This window comes from Macaca mulatta, chromosome 1 (genome assembly GCF_049350105.2).
Source record: "Macaca mulatta isolate MMU2019108-1 chromosome 1, T2T-MMU8v2.0, whole genome shotgun sequence".
NCBI lineage: Eukaryota > Metazoa > Chordata > Mammalia > Primates > Cercopithecidae > Macaca > Macaca mulatta.
In genome coordinates, this window is record NC_133406.1 from 68,196,733 (window position 1) to 68,213,750 (window position 17,018).

At 41.0% G+C, this 17,018-nt stretch overlaps 1 protein-coding gene across 9 annotated transcripts in view; it reads left to right on the forward strand.

Moving 5' to 3' along the window:
- The window catches only part of HHAT (hedgehog acyltransferase), a 348,893-nt gene that overhangs the window by 129,280 nt on the left and 202,595 nt on the right, over positions 1 to 17,018 (forward strand). For all 9 annotated transcript variants that reach the window (XM_077937214.1, XM_015117485.3, XM_077937224.1 and 6 more), the window contains one exon: positions 6,871 to 7,021. In XM_077937214.1, the coding sequence (XP_077793340.1) occupies positions 6,871 to 7,021 (151 nt within the window). The remainder of the gene's footprint in view (positions 1 to 6,870; positions 7,022 to 17,018) is intronic.

Genomic DNA, 17,018 nt, shown 5'->3' on the forward strand with positions numbered 1-17,018 from the left:
CTCTGTATTGTGTGCCTGCTGCTTGGAGGTCCTGATGTTCAGCCATGTGGGGATGGCCTCTGGATATCCTGTAATCTGGTAGACAGTATCAGCAAGTGCAAAAAGACCTGTAAGATAATGAGTAGTAGAAATGTTAGTTGCACTTCCTCATATGTGGTACAGATAATAGAACACTAGAATTGAAATCATATGAGTTAAGCATTTTTTAAAAATCTAAAAATTTATATGTAGAGAAGGTACTTTTGGAAGCTTGGCATTTGGAGAAGATGCCGTTGATTTTGGAGCCAAAAGACCTGGGTTAAAGTCCCAACTGTGGATTGACTCTGAGGCTTGCAAAGGTCACTTAATCCTTATCAGTCTTTGCATTCTAATATGATATATGGGGGCAATACTTGTGGGATAGGGTGGTAAAAATTAACAGTGGGATAATGGACATGAAAGTGCATTCATTCTTTCATCCCATTCATTCATTCAGCAAATACTCATTGCTCATTTTGTGTTATGTGCCAGGCACTGGTTGGTGCTAAGGAGATGGAATTAAAGAAGATAGCTGTGATCTTTGCCCTTCAGATCTTATCGATAACTAGACTTTACAGAAAGCTGAACCACATTATGTACTGGGAAAATACTGTGTGACTATTTCAGCTGGGGCAGTTAGAAAAACTTTAAGAAATAATCGCACTTAGATGCGTAATGGCAGTTTAAGGGTAACTCTACCCTTAAACTTAGGTAGAATTTTGACAGACAAAATGGAGGAAGGGAACCTCTAGGCAGAGAAAAGAGTGTGAGCAAAGAGAAAGTGAAGGAGAGAATTGGATAAAATGAGTGGTTCAATGAGGACAGGAATGTCAGGGCAGGAAAAATAGGTTGGGCCTGGCCTTGGCTTCTCCTTCCCATTCCCTCCACCTTTCAGCGTGAGATTTTTAGCCACTCATTTGTGGACTAGAGCCGAGAGAAGGGTGATCAGCCAGATGGGATCTAGTCACTAGCTTCTTCATTTTTAGTTAAAATTATGACAAGTCAAGATTAAACACAAAGAAGGGCTGGGTAGGTATGTATGTCAATCTGGGAAGAACTAAATTCCAGGGGAGCTAGTTGGGATCTTTTCTTAGCCCTCCTAGAACTCTTATAGAATTTGACATTCGTCTCCTTTTGTCTTGAAAATCTGTGCCATTTACAGTTTTCAAGGGGAGAAAGCTAAATTCTGTTTCAGACGAGTTGAGTTTCAAGATGGCCCAATTAGAGGTGGCCTGCTGTTAGGCAGAATTAACTACACATTTAGTAACTTCAAGGCAGTAGCTGACATAGTGCTGGGACTTCTTTCTCTCCTTTTCACCAATGTTCTTGATACTGGGAATACAATATCTAAGGTCCCAAACCTACAGAAGACTCGTTGATTTGGTGGCAGGTCTGAACTTCAGTAGAGATTTAAAAATCCTCAGAGCTGACTGTATGCACTTCCCGGAAGTACTGTGATACAGTTTGTCTTCCTACTGTAGTATAAGGGGAATTTTTCATTCAGTTACTTCTTAAGGAAATGCTTATCAAACATCAACCATATGACAGATATTAGGTGCTGGGAATGCAAGAGGTATAAGACACCATTCCTGATCTTAAGGAACCTATAGTCTTAAGCTATACACACATGTATACAACTGTGGTCTGATAGGATAAGGACAGACAGATCATAAGAAGGGAGTATGATGAGAGCCCAAGAGGAAGCAGAGTGGCTGCATAGCTGACCTCCTCACCCCCTTCAAGTTTTGCTCAAATGTCCTTGTTTTGATGAAGACCACCCCACTCTCCTTTTAAAAAGGGCAGCATCAGCCACCTCAGCACTTCAGAGCTCCCTCACCCTATTCTACGGTTTTGCTTTTTCCATTACATTTATTGTCCTCTGTCTCAGTTGGCTGTTGCTGAATAACAAACCATCTCCAAACTTACCAGCTTAAAACAATGATTGCCTCTGTCTCCCTGTTCTGTTGGTTGACTGTACTTGGCTGGGTAGTTCTTGCTTGGGGTCTCTCCTATAGTTGCAGTCAGACATCAGCCAGGGTTGCCGTCTTTCAAAGGTGTAACTGGGCAGGATATCCAAGAGGTTTTCTCACATGGCTGGCCATTCAGGCTGCTGTCAGCTGGGAGCTCAGCTGATGCTGTTCCCCAGAATATCTTCATGTGGCCGCTCTGTGTGGCTTGGCCTTCTTTATATGACAACTGGGTTCTAAGAGGTACTATTCAAAGATTGAGCATTCCAAGGGGCAGGAAGTGGAAGGTGTCCGGCCAGTGGCAGACCACACTTGGAATTAGAACAACATCACTTCTTCTGTATCTGTTGGTCCTAGGACCTGCCCAGATTTACTCTTGATGGGGGAGTGGCAAGGTCACATTGCAGAAGACCATATGGGATGAAAGATACAGTTGCAGCCATCGTCAGGAAGTCATTCTGTCATACTTCCTAAAAAGTTTATAAAGTTTATTTTTATGTCTATTTTTTTGTTGACTCTTGCTAGGGTATAAGCCCCATGAGAGCAGGAGTATCCACTGATGCATTCCAAGCACCTAGAACCATGCTTGGCACATATGTACACAATGAATGTTTGTTATATGTGCAATGAATGGTGTCTGATCCTCTGTGTTTAGGTTGTTGCCTGTCCTCGGGGTGTGAGTATTAATCTCACTCCTAATTACATTCTTTTCTCTTTCAACAGACCGTAACACTCCATAAGGGCTGTTATCATGCCTTTTTATTCACCACCATATTGCTCAGTGCCTGGCAAGGAGCTGATGTTCAATAACTGTATGTTAAATGAATGAGATGAGACCATATTTGAGCTGGGATCTGAAGGATACATAGTATTTTGCCAAGAAAAGAAGGAGGGGTAGGGCACAGAGTCAGAAGAAAATACTGTGTGGCAAAAGAGAAGGATAAATGAGACTGCAGTGAAACTGTGAATCCCCTGAGGCTAGGTCCCACCGATTTGACCTCTAGTCTATTTCTCATAGGACATAACTGGTGATTCCATTAGTCATACCCTCTGCACATGCTTGTTGAATGAATGTCAAAGGAGTGTGTAATACATGAACTTATATATGGCTTTTTTATGTGGGGGAAGAAGTTGGGTTAGATAAAGTCATAACTCTTGCTAATTGAGAAAATCTTACATATACAAACCCAGAAATATTTGTTAAAGTATTGAAAAATAGTAAAATGTAATTTTTTTGAGCATAACGAAGTTAGTTCAATTTATGTCAAATAACTTGCAATCAGAGTAGAGTCATTTATAGTCTTATGTTGCCTTCCTGCCTATTGTATGCCCAAGAGAATGCAACAAGATATTTAGGGTCAACCCTGAAACGTAGACCAAATCTTACAAGGGAAAGAGACTAATTTTTAGGTCAAGGGGAAAGAAGAGTGAGCCATGCATTTTTCTTTTTTCTTTTTCTTTTTTCTTTTTCTTTTTTGGGACAGAGTCTCACCCTGTCACCAGGCTGGAGTGCAGTGGCATGATCTTGGCTCACTGCAGTCTTCGCCTCCCAGGTTCAAGTGATTCCACTGCCTCAACCTGGAATTGCTTGAACTGAGTAGCTGGGAGTACAAGCATGCACCACCACGCCCAACGAATTTTTTGTGTTTACTTAGTAGAGACGTGGCTTCACCATGTTGGCCAGGATGGTCTCGATCTCCTGACCTCGTGATCCACCTGCCTCAGCCTCCCAAAGTGCTGAGACTACAGGCATGAGCCACCGTGCCTGGCCAAGCCATGCATTTTTCAAAGGGATAATGAAAATCAACAGCAAGACAGCAGAGTAGTGAAATCCACGGTGCAAACCCAATTTTTAAAGAAAATTAACACACAAATTATTATTTGTAATTTAATCTTTAAATTTAATATTGTTTTAAAAATCATTATGTGTCTTTTATTATATAAGCTAGTAAACCAGATATTAAAATTTCAAGGAAAAAATCTATTTAAGCCTTTCATATCTTAAGTCATAAGAAATATTCAGTGATAGGAAAATAGAACACTTGTATGACTTCTTTTTTTTTAAATATTATAAAAATGTATTTAATCATATTGTTGGTTATCTGGTTAACTTTTCTCTATATCTTTTTTTAAGTTCTAGGGTACATGTGCACAACGTGCAGGTTTGTTACATATGTATACATGCTTTCCATTCACATAGCGCTTTAAGAAAACCCAAATCAAGCCCAATTACCTTATCTTTAATTATATTTAGCAGTAGAGTTTATTAAACATCTATGCAAAATCAGTCTTTTCCTTAGCCCAGTTCTGTGTGAAAGTACTAACAAATAGTGAATATTTTGTACACACAGTGACTCATAAAAACGTAGACTCAGCCGTAGATTTTAATTTATATGCCTTGGATCTGACAAATGTACAAAAATAGTGTAAAAAATAAAGCAATACTTGAGACATGAAGCAACCCATTTTTCCTGATCTGGCATCCTGTTAGCAGGGAGGAGAAGTCTGTGATGCTTCATATACATAAGAGCTTGGCATGGCCTTAACCATGCATACTCTTCCATAGGTCCATTGTTGCCTTCAGTTTTCAGGTGGATTATTTTCAGCTCTGGAAGCATTGTACCCTTTAATCAGTCATTCTTACGTATGTGTCCTGCCATCTCTAGTTGTGGAATTTTTCTGGCTAGAGCCTAGTGGTTCATTTTGCATGAGTTGAGAGCCTCCCTCATTGCCATCTCAGCCAGTGAGACTGATTTGTCACCCAGAGTGATCACATGCCCTTCAAGTATTTTATGATAGTATTGCTAGGACATATGTCTCACTTCTTGCTGAACGTGTGGTGTATGCCTATATTCACCTGTATGTATACATATATATTCACACACATATATCAGATTTGTTTTCCTGACTCTTACCAGGCACATCCAAGAATGCTGAAAGTTTATCCCTAGCCCTTCAGCAAGTATGACTGTAGTCTGATTTTCAAAAGTCTGAAGAACCTGTTTGATCACTTCTGAATGGGAACGAGACACAGCGGTTCCCAGGGGTTTCTCCTTGTAGGATGTATGACTTTCACATTTGAAACACCACCTGCCATCACCCAAACTGTATATTCAGAAAGTGGCTTATGTTTTTCTTCTGGCACCAGGGTTACCATTTATAGCCACACACTCGATAATAGTGACATTCTTTCAAAGATCATAGTGGGGCATCAAAGAGGACAGACGGTGGTATTTTCTGCTAGTACCTCTCTGAAGCTTGGTTATTTCCTTCAGAATATCCCAGAAGATAACCTGGTCTGCCACACCGACATGTCCTACAGTAATTTTCTGCACAGTGGGGAGGGCAATCTTGAGGTGAGAGAGCGTGTGACCATTTATCATCTTCCCTGGGGGTTCCTTCTGGGCTTGGCCTGTGGTCTTCTCCTTGTGGGCACTGCTCTGGCGGACCCACTGCCTCCTTACTCCGCTAGACCTCAGGCCTTCATGTGAGTTTTCCTTTTTTTTTTTTCCCAAAGAGCTTTATTGGAAGATAGCTCACATACCATAAAATCCACCCCTTTAAAGGGTACAGTTCAGTGACTTTTAGTATATTCACAGATATGATTCACCTATCACCACCACCAGTTTTAGAATATTTTCATCGCCTTGAAAAGAAACCCCACCTTTTATTAATTGCTGCCACTTCTCCCCAAGAAACCACTAATCTACTTTGTCTCTATAGATTTCCCTATTCTGGGCCTTCATATGAATGGAATAATACAATATGTGGTCTTTTGTGACTGGCTTGTTTCACTCAGCTTCATGTTTTCAGGGTTCATCCACATTGTGGCATTTATCAGTACTTCATTCCTTTTTATGGTGGGAAGTTATTCTGTTGTATAGACAGACCACACTGTGTTTATCCATTCATCTGCTGATGGATGTTTAGGTGGTCTCCTCTTTTGGCTATTGTGAATAATGCTGCTCTGTACATTGGGGTACACGTTTTTGTGTGAACATATGTTTTGTGTGAACATTTCGTTTCTCTTAGGTATATAACAAGGAGTGGAGTTGCTGGGTCATGTGTAACTCTGCTGAATCATTTGGGGAACCACCAGACTGTTTTCCAAAGCAGCTGCCTCGCTCTGCACTCCCAGCAGCTGTGCCTGGTGGTTCCAGTTTCTCCAGATCTCCATCAACACTTGCTGATCTGACCTTTCGATTCTAGTTATCCTAGTGGGTATAGACTCGTGTAGGTTTTCTTTTTTAACTTTGAACTTTTGGGTGTGCATTGTGGATGCATGTATGTATGAGGTATGGGAGATACAGCAAACAGGCATATGATGCATAATGATCGATACAGGCATTCAGTGTATAATAATCACATCAGGGTAAATAGGGTATCCATTACCTCAAGCATTTATCCTTTGTGTTAAAAATAACCCAATTATATTTTTCTAGTTATTTTAAAATGTGTAATTAATTATTGACCAAAGTTAACCTGTTATTCGGCCAAATACTAGATCTTATTCTTTTTTTTTTTTTTTTTTTTGTACCCATTATCACGTAGGTTTTGAAAGATTTTGGAAGGATTTTCCCCTTTGTAATAGTTTTTTAATGCACTGTACACATTTTGGGCATTCTCTTTCCTAGTATCTGTAAAAGCATGACTGCTAAGAGGTCCTCTTGCCTGTCACAATAATGAAATTTCATTTTTTGTTAATCGAAAATGGTTTTCATTGAAGAAAACCAATGTGGGATACTTTTGTAAAATGTGCGAGTGGAAGGGAGGAAGGGGTGGGTAGAGAAGCGAGGCAGTTGGCATAGCTCCTGGGGTGTTGGTCTCCTCCAGGAAGCTGCTGTGACTCTCATCCGTGTGTCTGACCGGCCTGTTTGCCTTTCAGGAGGACTGGCGTTAGCCCAGGTGCTCTTTTTCTACGTGAAGTACTTGGTGCTCTTTGGCGTGCCGGCTCTGCTCATGCGCCTGGATGGACTCACTCCGCCCGCCCTCCCTCGCTGCGTGAGCACCATGTTCAGTTTCACCGGGATGTGGAGGTCAGGCGCTGGGTTTGCTAAAGTTGGTCAGGCTTGTCCAGTGGGAGGAGCACGGCTGGACAGGCCTCAAAGGGTTCGGGCTACTGTCCTCTCCCTGTCTCTCGCTCAAGCTGCATTTGGCATCCGTTTCTTCATCCTACTAACAGGATGACTAATCCATGCTTTCTGGGTCTCTCACAATTATGATTAGTCTATGTAGATAGGTGAGATAAGAAAGTTTCTTTCTGAGTCTGTGTACTGGTGCACAAAGGGTTATGTTTGAAGTAGTTTCTTACTAACTTGGGAAAGGCTACTGTATCTTCATTTTTTAATTGCTTTCTCTTTTTCTTGAAAATGACATCAGTATATGTGAGACTGTTAAGAAAAAAAGACTCAGGATAATAGGTTAGGCCAGTGTTGCAGCATACTATTTATAAATGTCTCTAAGTTTCATTTTTCTTATTTCTTAAACGGTAGTCAAGGTAATCTCTGTCTCAAGGAGTTGTTTTGAAGATTAAATAACCTAATGTGTGTAGAGCAGGTGGTATAACATAGATGTTTACTAATGTTAGCTTTAACACTTGTGTTATTCTTATGCTCAGTGAACATGATAGACAGATACTTTTTTCTGAAATTTTCTTACTTTTCTAGATTTTGACCCATAGTCTTATGGTTGGTGTGGAGTCTTTTTTTCCTTAGTCCTTCTGCCATTTCAGATTGTTGTTTTCAATGTGATGGACTTGTTGCTGTGTTCCTCTTATCACTTCCAGAGTGTAATAAGTGACAGGATTGTGTTTGCAATGGGAAACCTAATGGAAGAACCTCAGGGTCAGCACTGGCACAACCATGGGAGTCGGTGCCTGATTCATGTGGCTCATTCCTTTTTATTTTTTGATTTTTGAGACAAGTTCTCGCTATGTTTCCCAGGCTAGTCTCAAACTCTGGGCTAGATCCTTCCACCTCAGCTCCCCCAGTAGCTGGGATTACAGGCTTATTCATTCTTAAATTTCGTCTCTGTAGGCAAAAAAACCCAAGACACAGGTAGGGAAAGAGCTCAATAAATACTGCCACATCTAATGTTGCTGTTCAAAAGGAGGTGGGTAGCACTCAACATCCTGATTTTTCATAGTAACTTATTACAGATGCTGAATTTATCAGAGCCTCTCTAAATACATTTTATTTTTGGTCCAGCTTGCTTCTTGGAGTAAGAAATTTCCTATGGTGATTGCAAGGAATGTCGAGTAGTTACTTTGATTTGTCCTTACTTCATCAAATATCACAGGTTGCCCTGTTTTCATGGCAAGATTGGGGAATGTTGGCAAAGAGGTACTCTCTAACTAGAAAGCCAGGGAATGGTTTTTGTTGAAAAGGTGACGCTGGTTGGAAGGCTCTGTTAACTTTTGATTTACTCATCAAAGTCACTTACTGAGTCAATGGGTTGGGACCCAGCATGATTTGGGGACATGTCACAAGTATCTGGTGTGAACCTTGCACAGTCCCTGTGCCTACTCAGTGTGAATGCTTGTACTGTTGCATTTCTTGGGAAGCACATTCTCCTAAAAGGCTTCTCCCGTATTGGCTGGCATGATAAAACCATAACTCCCTGGCATGCATGCTGGTTTCTGGGCCCATGTCCATAAATACCAACCCATTATGTCACCAGAGGCAGTTTTGGCAGTTGACTACATTTCATACTCAAAATGGTTGTCTTCTTGTCCTTTATTTTAATTTTTTTTTTTTTTTTGTCCAAGGAAGACCTTCAGCTCTATATCAACCACAGAGGTGGAGAGAACATGTCTGTCAAGACCGTTGTCACTGTCTTGATTAGAACTAGACTCATATAGTTGAGACCCCAGGCTGCTGAGACACTCTCCCCTCACTCAGTTAAAGTTTTAAGACAAATGTGGACAAAAGAGTAGTAATGAAAAGTTATTCTGAGGAGGAAGCTCTGGGGTGACCCCTTGGAGTGATGTGGTTCTAAAAAGAGGTGTTTCTGAGGGCATGTGACAAAATAACAAAGAGGGCCTTTCCTGGGAGTGACCTAGACTTTTATCCTGGCTTCTTTAGCATGCATAGGTGTAGGTTTTCCTCTCCACATTTTTAGGTTTCTTGAAGGATTTTCTGGGCTGCTAATTATACTTAGAAACACACAGGTCTTTGTACAGAATGGCCATTTCATACTAAGTAGTTAAATTTAGGTATGGAGATGAACTTTTTCTGAGATTCAGTGTACAATGTAAGACTCGGAAGTAGTTTTTTAATTGAAAAAAAAAATAGAATAACAATTAGAGTGTCTCTTTTGTGTGATTTGCAGATGCTCCTTTACTAGTAGGAGGAGGTTGACCATGTTGCATGTTCGGTATCTGGTAGCATAACCCTGACACTGGTCTTGGTCTCATTCTCTAACTGTTCTCTTTAAGAATGCTTGTTAAAGGAAACTAGGTTTTGAATTTGTAATTTCTATTAACAGCTAACCTTACTTTTTCTGGGCCATCTGTTGAAGTATTGCTGCGGACAGGGAATGGCTCTCTTCCTGAATTTAGGTTTGAGAAGAATTTAATCATGAGCAGATGTGAACGCTGGTGATGCAAATTATTCTGCTGGGTCATGTCAGCTATTCACATGGTGACGTAAAGGGTAAGGTGGATGGGAAGTGGAGAGAAGAATCTCCAGAGATGATTTAATGGTTACCTGAACTTCTCAGAGATCTACACTGAATGAGATTTAGAACTGCTGATAGAGGAATATTTAGCCCCCCCATTTTAATGGAGCCATACCCTCCTGAACACCATGCTGACTGATTGCATCATCTTTCAGCCTACTTAGCATTGAGAGACTTGAAGTCAGCAGCCTGCCATATCAGAGGAATATGAGCTCTACATCATAGAAAAGATAAAATTGGCCATTACCAGAGACATAATCTTCCTTGCCATGCTAGTTCAAATTGACTGTGAAAAATTGCAATTCACCAAGAAGGCCCAAACCTGAAAGTTAGGACCTGATGGGTTTGTTTTTCTTTCCTCGTAAACCTTCTCTTTCATATAATTTCTGCTCAGATTATTTACAGATATAATAAGACTCCAAGGAGTACATGTATTCCCACTTGCATGATTTTTCCATGGTCTTATGGACCTGAGAAAATGATAATTTTCTGCTTAATTTTTGGATTTCACATTTTAATTTAGATGGGCTGAGATCTGTAATAAGCATTTTTTGCCAGGAGTCATTAAAGATGACGTTGCATGTCTAAGGCTCCAAATAAGAGATCTGATCCTATTTTTGTGATTTGATTTCTAGCTGTGGAAGCAAAGTGATAGAATTTCCCATGGTGGCTGGTGAGTTATGGGTCAGTTTCAATTATTTCAGGAATCCTGCACAGCTTGCCCTCTGCATTTCTTGAATTATGATGCTTTCAGGTGTTCAGAGGCAAACTCATGCATCATTGCTTATCCCAGGGGGATCTGGGTGCTGTTGGTGGCTGCTAGACCTTAATACATAGGAGTATCTTTAGGCTGGGGATGAGGAGGAATCTGAGCACCTTCTTTTAGTCAGGTAGATTGCGTGGGCTGTTAGGTCAATAGAAGAATTTAGGTCCCTAGGTAGAGAGTTGGTCCAGCATGTTAGATGATAAATCAGCTCTACAAACTGCTGGCTTTGCATTAGTACTGCCTTTGAATCATGCTTAACCACCAGTTGCAGGGCAGGATGGCGGGCATGGAGTTGGTGAAATATTTTATCATGTCTACCGACATTGTTGGGTAGAAAGCTGGAATAGGGTGAGCATAAATAAGAAAAGGTCAAATAGGTGCTGTTAATAAAAGATTGCTTTTTTGGGCAGCGATCTATTGACTAAGAGCTGGCTACCTACTAGTTATGTGACTTTGGACAAATAATTTAAATTCTCTGGGTCAGTCTTTTAATCTCTAATAGGAGAATAGTACTACTTTGCCTCATAGGGGTGCTATGAGGATTGAGCGAGCTTGGCATATAGTAGGTCCTCAGGAAGGGGTAGTTTCTTAGTACTTTTTTTTTTGCTTGAAAATAAAACAAAGCCAGAGGTGACCGAGAGGTCCACCTGCTAATGGACTGGGGTAGGGAGGCAGGGAGCAGTGATGGGACTGGCCGATGGAAGGCTAAATTTCAGCTCTGCGCCGGAGATGTGATGATTCAGAGACAGAGACTACGGTGGAAGCAGTACGGGCTGGACCTTCAGAGGAGGGGCCTTGGTCTTGTCATTTTTGTCTGCTTCCTTATGTGAGAGGAAGACTGAGGTGTTGGATGAAAAGACTAGGAACAGCATCTTGTCACTAGACAATGCCTGTGTTCCCATCTACTTGTCTGTTAGCCCCAGCCACATTGAAGGGAGATGACCACCAGGATCCCTGTGCTGAAGTACAACCACCCCTACAAATCTCCTTATTCCTCAGTTTCTTGAGGCATTAAAATGGGGCTGATCATAGTACTCATCTCACTGGATTGTTGTAAGGGTTAGGTAAGATCATATACTAAAGCACTGGATACACTGCAGGCAAGCTGCAGACACCAAAATATAAGTGATTAACTAATCATTACATAATTATATAAATAATGATTAATAATCATTACAAATAGAGTAAAACTTATACCGTTTGTTCGTTTGTAGTTTATTTATGAGACAGTGTCTCGCTCTGTCACCCAGGCTGGAATGCAGTTGTGTGATTATAGCTCATAGCAGCCTCTACCTCCTGGGCTCAGGTGATCCTCCTGCCTCAGCTTCCCAAGTAGCTGTGACCACAGACACGCACCACCATACCCAGCTAATTTTTTTTTTTTTAAGTTCTGGGATACATGTGCTGAATGTGCAGGTTTGTTACATAGGTATACACGTGCCATGGTGGTCTGCTGCACCCATCAACCCATCATCTAGGTTTTAAGCTCCACATGCATTAGGTATTTGTCCTAATGTGCTCCCTCCCCTTTCCCCCACACCTGGCTAATTTTTAAAATTTTTTGTAGAGGAAGGGTCTCTACTATTTTGGCTAGACTGGTCTTGAATTCCTGGCCTCAAGCAATCTTCTCACCTTGGTCTCCCAAAGTGCTGGGATTACAGGCATGAGACACTGTGCCCAGCCCCACCATTTGCTTGTTTTTTAATTTCTCAGAAAAGAAAGACCTGATAAGGTGCTAAGTGTTGAAGTAGATGGAAGGTAGAAGAGGTGAGTGACAAAAGGTGGAAGACATGGATTTCAAATTAGATGCATGTGAGTCCCCTGAATCTGCCCCAGTATGACCTCTCCCCCACCCCTCACAGAGCTCTTATTCATTCATATAACTTTGCAAGCAGTTTCCAGCCACTAGACATTTATATTACCTCACATTTTTGGGTACCTACCTTAGTCAACCCCTATCTCATAGTTCCATCTCAACAAACTCAAAACATATTCTCTTTCTTGTAGCATTCATATTTTGAAATCCCCTTACCTTTTCCTTCAAACATAGACTTCCATAGATCAAAGTGGAAAGGGCTATCAAGTTAAAGCAAATTTTACAAACCATCATTATATTTTGCTTCCTGAATTTATTTTGCTTCACGGATTTATTTTTGCTTCACAGATACTGTGTCCTCTTCTCCATTTTCTCCCCGTGTGGAAGATTTTTTTTGGGGTGCCTTTACTGACAAGCTCTTAGATGACTGTTAGAGTAAGAAGTAATCTAATGTAAGAAGCACCAGACATTTTCAGATGGAAGATGTTGATCACCAGTCACCAGAACATAGTGTCTGAGGCCACAGATCTAGAGCCTGAACTGCCTGGGTTTGAATCCTGGCTGCACTGCTTATTAGCCGATGACCTCTCTGTGCCTTCGTTTCCTTCTCTGTAAGATGGAGATACTATAAAGGGTATCCAATTCCTAATGGAGCTGGAACCCTGTACCTTTCATGGTAATAGTCACACTCTACTTGGTTGCAACCCACCAACCCATAAGCCCTTTGAAGGCAGTGATCATGTCTTATTCTTTTTTTTTTTTTTTTTTTTTTTTTTTTTTTTGAGATGGAGTCTTGCTCTGTCCCCCTGGCTGGAGTGCAGTGGCACTATCTCGGCTCACTGCAAGCTCCGCCTCCCGGGATCATGCCATTCTCCTGCCTCAGTCTCCCGAGTAGCTGGGACTACAGGCGCCCGCCACCGCGCCCGGCTAATTTTTTTTGTATTTTTAGTAGAGCGGGGTTTCACCATGTTAGCCAGGATGGTCTCGATCTCCTGACCTTGTGATCCGCCCGCCTCGGCCTCCCAAAGTGCTGGGATTACAAGCGTGAGCCACCGCGCCCGGCGATCATGTCTTATTCTTGTTTAATGTTGTAATCCTAGCACCCTCCTCGGTGCCCAGCATTCAGTGGAAATCTATGCTGAATGGACACTGGTCACTCTTCTGAAATTTTGATCACCAGGTCTTAAGAGCAAGATTTCCAAGTATTTAGGTCTGGCAGCTGAGCGGCTTCTCTCTGCAGCATGTGGTGATATGTGGCTGTAGGTGTACCATACCATGACTGCTGTTGATACGCCACTGTCATCTCCCTGTTTTTCTCATTAAGTATTAATGCGTGACATGCCAACATATTGCATCTGCCGCGATTTCTTTGCGAATGACTTTGCCTTGTAAGGAATCTAGAAAGAAGAATGTTTGCCTTTCTTACTTTATTACTGTCATTATTTTATCAGATGTTGTGCCACATCCTCGATATGAGATGAGGGAGAAAGTTACAAATATAAAGGGAGAAAAGGGATTCAATTCAGACTTGGCTGTGAGAGAGGAGTTTGGCAACTGTTTATCTTTGGGGGTAGGATTTTTCTGAGGGAGGTGCTGAAAGGAGATATCCTAATGCCTTAAAGAGGAAGATGAGGAGCTGGATGTGGGGCTGGGAGTGAAGCCTTTCTAAAACACATCCTCAGAATAGCCCAAACTCTAATCATAATAATCATAATAACAGCAATAGCAGTAGCAGCAGTGCAAAGAACATAATGCTTACATTCTGCCAGGACAGTTGTTTTTAAAACATGTTTTAAATTCATTTAAAATAACATTATTAAGCCCAATATATGTTAATATAACATTTTTTCTGAAAAAGTCACTATTTCCAATATCAAATAATTTAGTGAGAAGAGTTTTTTTTTGCAGATTTAAACAAAATTCTAGCAATTTTCAATGCATTGTTGTTTACTATAGTCACCATATTGTATGACAGATCTCTTGAATTTACTCCTTCTAACTGAAATTTTGTATCCTATGAAGTAGTCAATATAATTACAGATAATCTAGGGAAATGGACAAATATTAAGAACAAGTCTAATTCATCTAAAATATTCACCACCTTTGGAAAGTAAAATTATCTGCTCCTGGAATAAGATCAGATAACATCTCAAAATCAATTAGAAGGTACTTGAGCTATTACAGCTTTGAAAATGTGTATCCCTGTGTTTGTGCATGCACACACACTCAAGTATAATTTATTCAGAAAAAAAGTCCTCCCACACAGCTTGTTCCCACTTCTGCAAGGACAGTTCTAAGTTCTTTTATATATTCAATGTATTTCATCTTTACAAAACCCCTGTGAAGTAGGTACTATTATTTTTGCACTCTACAGATGATGAAATTGAGGCATAGAGAGGTTGAGTAACTCTCCTTAGATCACACAGCGAGTGAGTGGTGGAGCTGGGATTTGAATCCAAACACATGGCTCTTGAGTCTGTGCTCTTGATCACTCCCTTTTACTGTCTCTCTAGTGAAATGGAACTGAAGCAGATTTCTCCTTCATAGTCTGGAGTGTGGGGCTTGTGGGACAGGATCTGGAATTTAGAGGTACCTGAGAATGACTATGGCTTACATACTGACTCCCTAGAAAGGGAATGGTTCAAGGAGTGATGGGAAGGGTTCAGTCTGTGTCACGGTTGATGAAAATAGTCAAACTCTGTAAAATATTTAAAGAGGTTTATTCTGAGCCAAATATGAATGATCAAGACCCAAGACACAGTCTCAAGAGGTCCTGAGAACCTGTGTTTGTTAGGTTATAGCTTGGTTTTATACCTCAAGGAGACATAACACATCAATGATTGCACGTGAGTTATGCATTTGTTTGGTCTGGAAAGGCAGGACAACTTGAAGTGGGGGCTTACAGGTCACAGGTGGATTTAAAGATTTTCTGATTATCAATTGGGAAAAGAGTTATCATCTAAAGACCTAGAATCGATAGCAAGGAATGTCTGGGTTAAGAGAAGGGGTTGTGGAGACCAAGGTTCTTATTATGTAGATGAAGTAGCTACTCTTAGAGACAATAGATGGCAAATGTTTCCTCTTCAGACCTTTAAAAGGTGCTCAACTCTCAGCCAATCTCTTCAAGATCAGAAAAGGACCTGGAAAGGGAAGGGGATTCTCTACAGAATGTAAATTTCCCCCACAAGAGACAGCTTTGCAGGGTCATTTCAGAATATGTCAAAGAGATATATTTTAGGGTAAAATACTTTAATTTCTTTCAGGGCCTGCTATCTGTCATGTAATGCTATACTAGAGTCAGGTTGAAATTTGGTATCTTATTGCCACAAAGAGTCTGTTTTGTCTTAAGATCTCTGTTTTAATGTTAATGCTGGTCAGTTGTGCCTGAATTTTGAAGGGAAGAGAGTATAATGAGGCATTTCAACCCCTTCTTCCCATCATGGCCTGAACTAATTTTTCAGGTCTACTTTTAAATCCCCTTAGCCAAGAGAAGAGGTCCATTCAGTCGGTTGGGGGGTTCAGTGTTTTGTTTTTGGTTTATAGCACCGAGGGGGAGGGTTGGGGAGAAAGAGAATCACCAGTTTAACCTGAGTCACTGACTGGATGAATGGTGTGGGGCCACTGGGGGCTTCTGTTCTTATCTTACATCCTTGTATTACAAACAGCAATCCAGAAACAGCTGCCCTGATAGAGGAAGGAAGTGGAGGCTTTACCTGGTGCCCACAAAGACTTAATTTGACTTAATTTCTCCTGCCAGTGTCTCCTCCTGCATCTCCTTTCCCACAGCCACCTTGACGACTGTCCTCCTCTTCTGTTCCTTTATCTCATTTCATGCTGGGTCAGGTCCTCCTTGCCAATGAAAAAGGAGAATTGTCCTACATCTGCTGGTCTTTAAGCTTCTGGGTCTCCTAGCTCTACCTTATTTCTAATTCAGACATACCTTCAGCAAAGTAGTGTTGCTTTTTGCCCCACCTCAGTTCTGAGGACTGAGTGCAACCTTCTATTTTTCTTAAATATTTACAGAATATTTGGATATGTCAATTTCACATTTATATGCAATTAAGGCTCTCATTCTTTTCCTGTATAATTTCTGCCTTTAGTCATCAGCTGAGAATGTCCTTCTACACTCCATCTAAAATTTATTTTTATGTAGGGCAGAAATTCCTAATTTGTGGATCCACAAGCCACTGATTCAGTTTTTCTTTAGCTTTTCGAAAGGCTACCCCCGTAGAATCCCTGCCTCCTAGCATGGGGACCGGCACACAGTAGGCACTTAACAAACCGATATTTTCTAAGTGAAAGAATGCATGATCCTTCACTATTCCCACTCCCTTGAGGAAGAGATAAAGAGTAATTATTTATTTTCCGAGACAGGTTCTCATTCTGTCGCCCAGGCTAGGTGCAGTGGTGCCATCATGGCTCACTGCAACCTCCACCCCTCCACCTTTCGGGTTCAGGTGGTCTTCCCACCTCAGCCTCCTGAGTAGCTGGGACTATAGACGTGCACCACCATGCTTGGCAAATTTAATTTTTGAAATATAGGTTTAACTTAATTTTTTATTTCCAGTGGTTAACCTGCCAGCCTAAGTCCATTTATGGTCATCATAAAATGCTGTCTTTTGCCATAGTCTCTATTTCCTATATTGACCTGAGACTTTCTGGGCCCATCCTCCAGCAGCCTGCATTCCAGGTTTTGTGTTTCTTTAAAATGTAAATGTTTCCATTTTTGTGTGTATTGAAAAACTCAGCATTAGAATCCAAGAAGGAGTTTGTG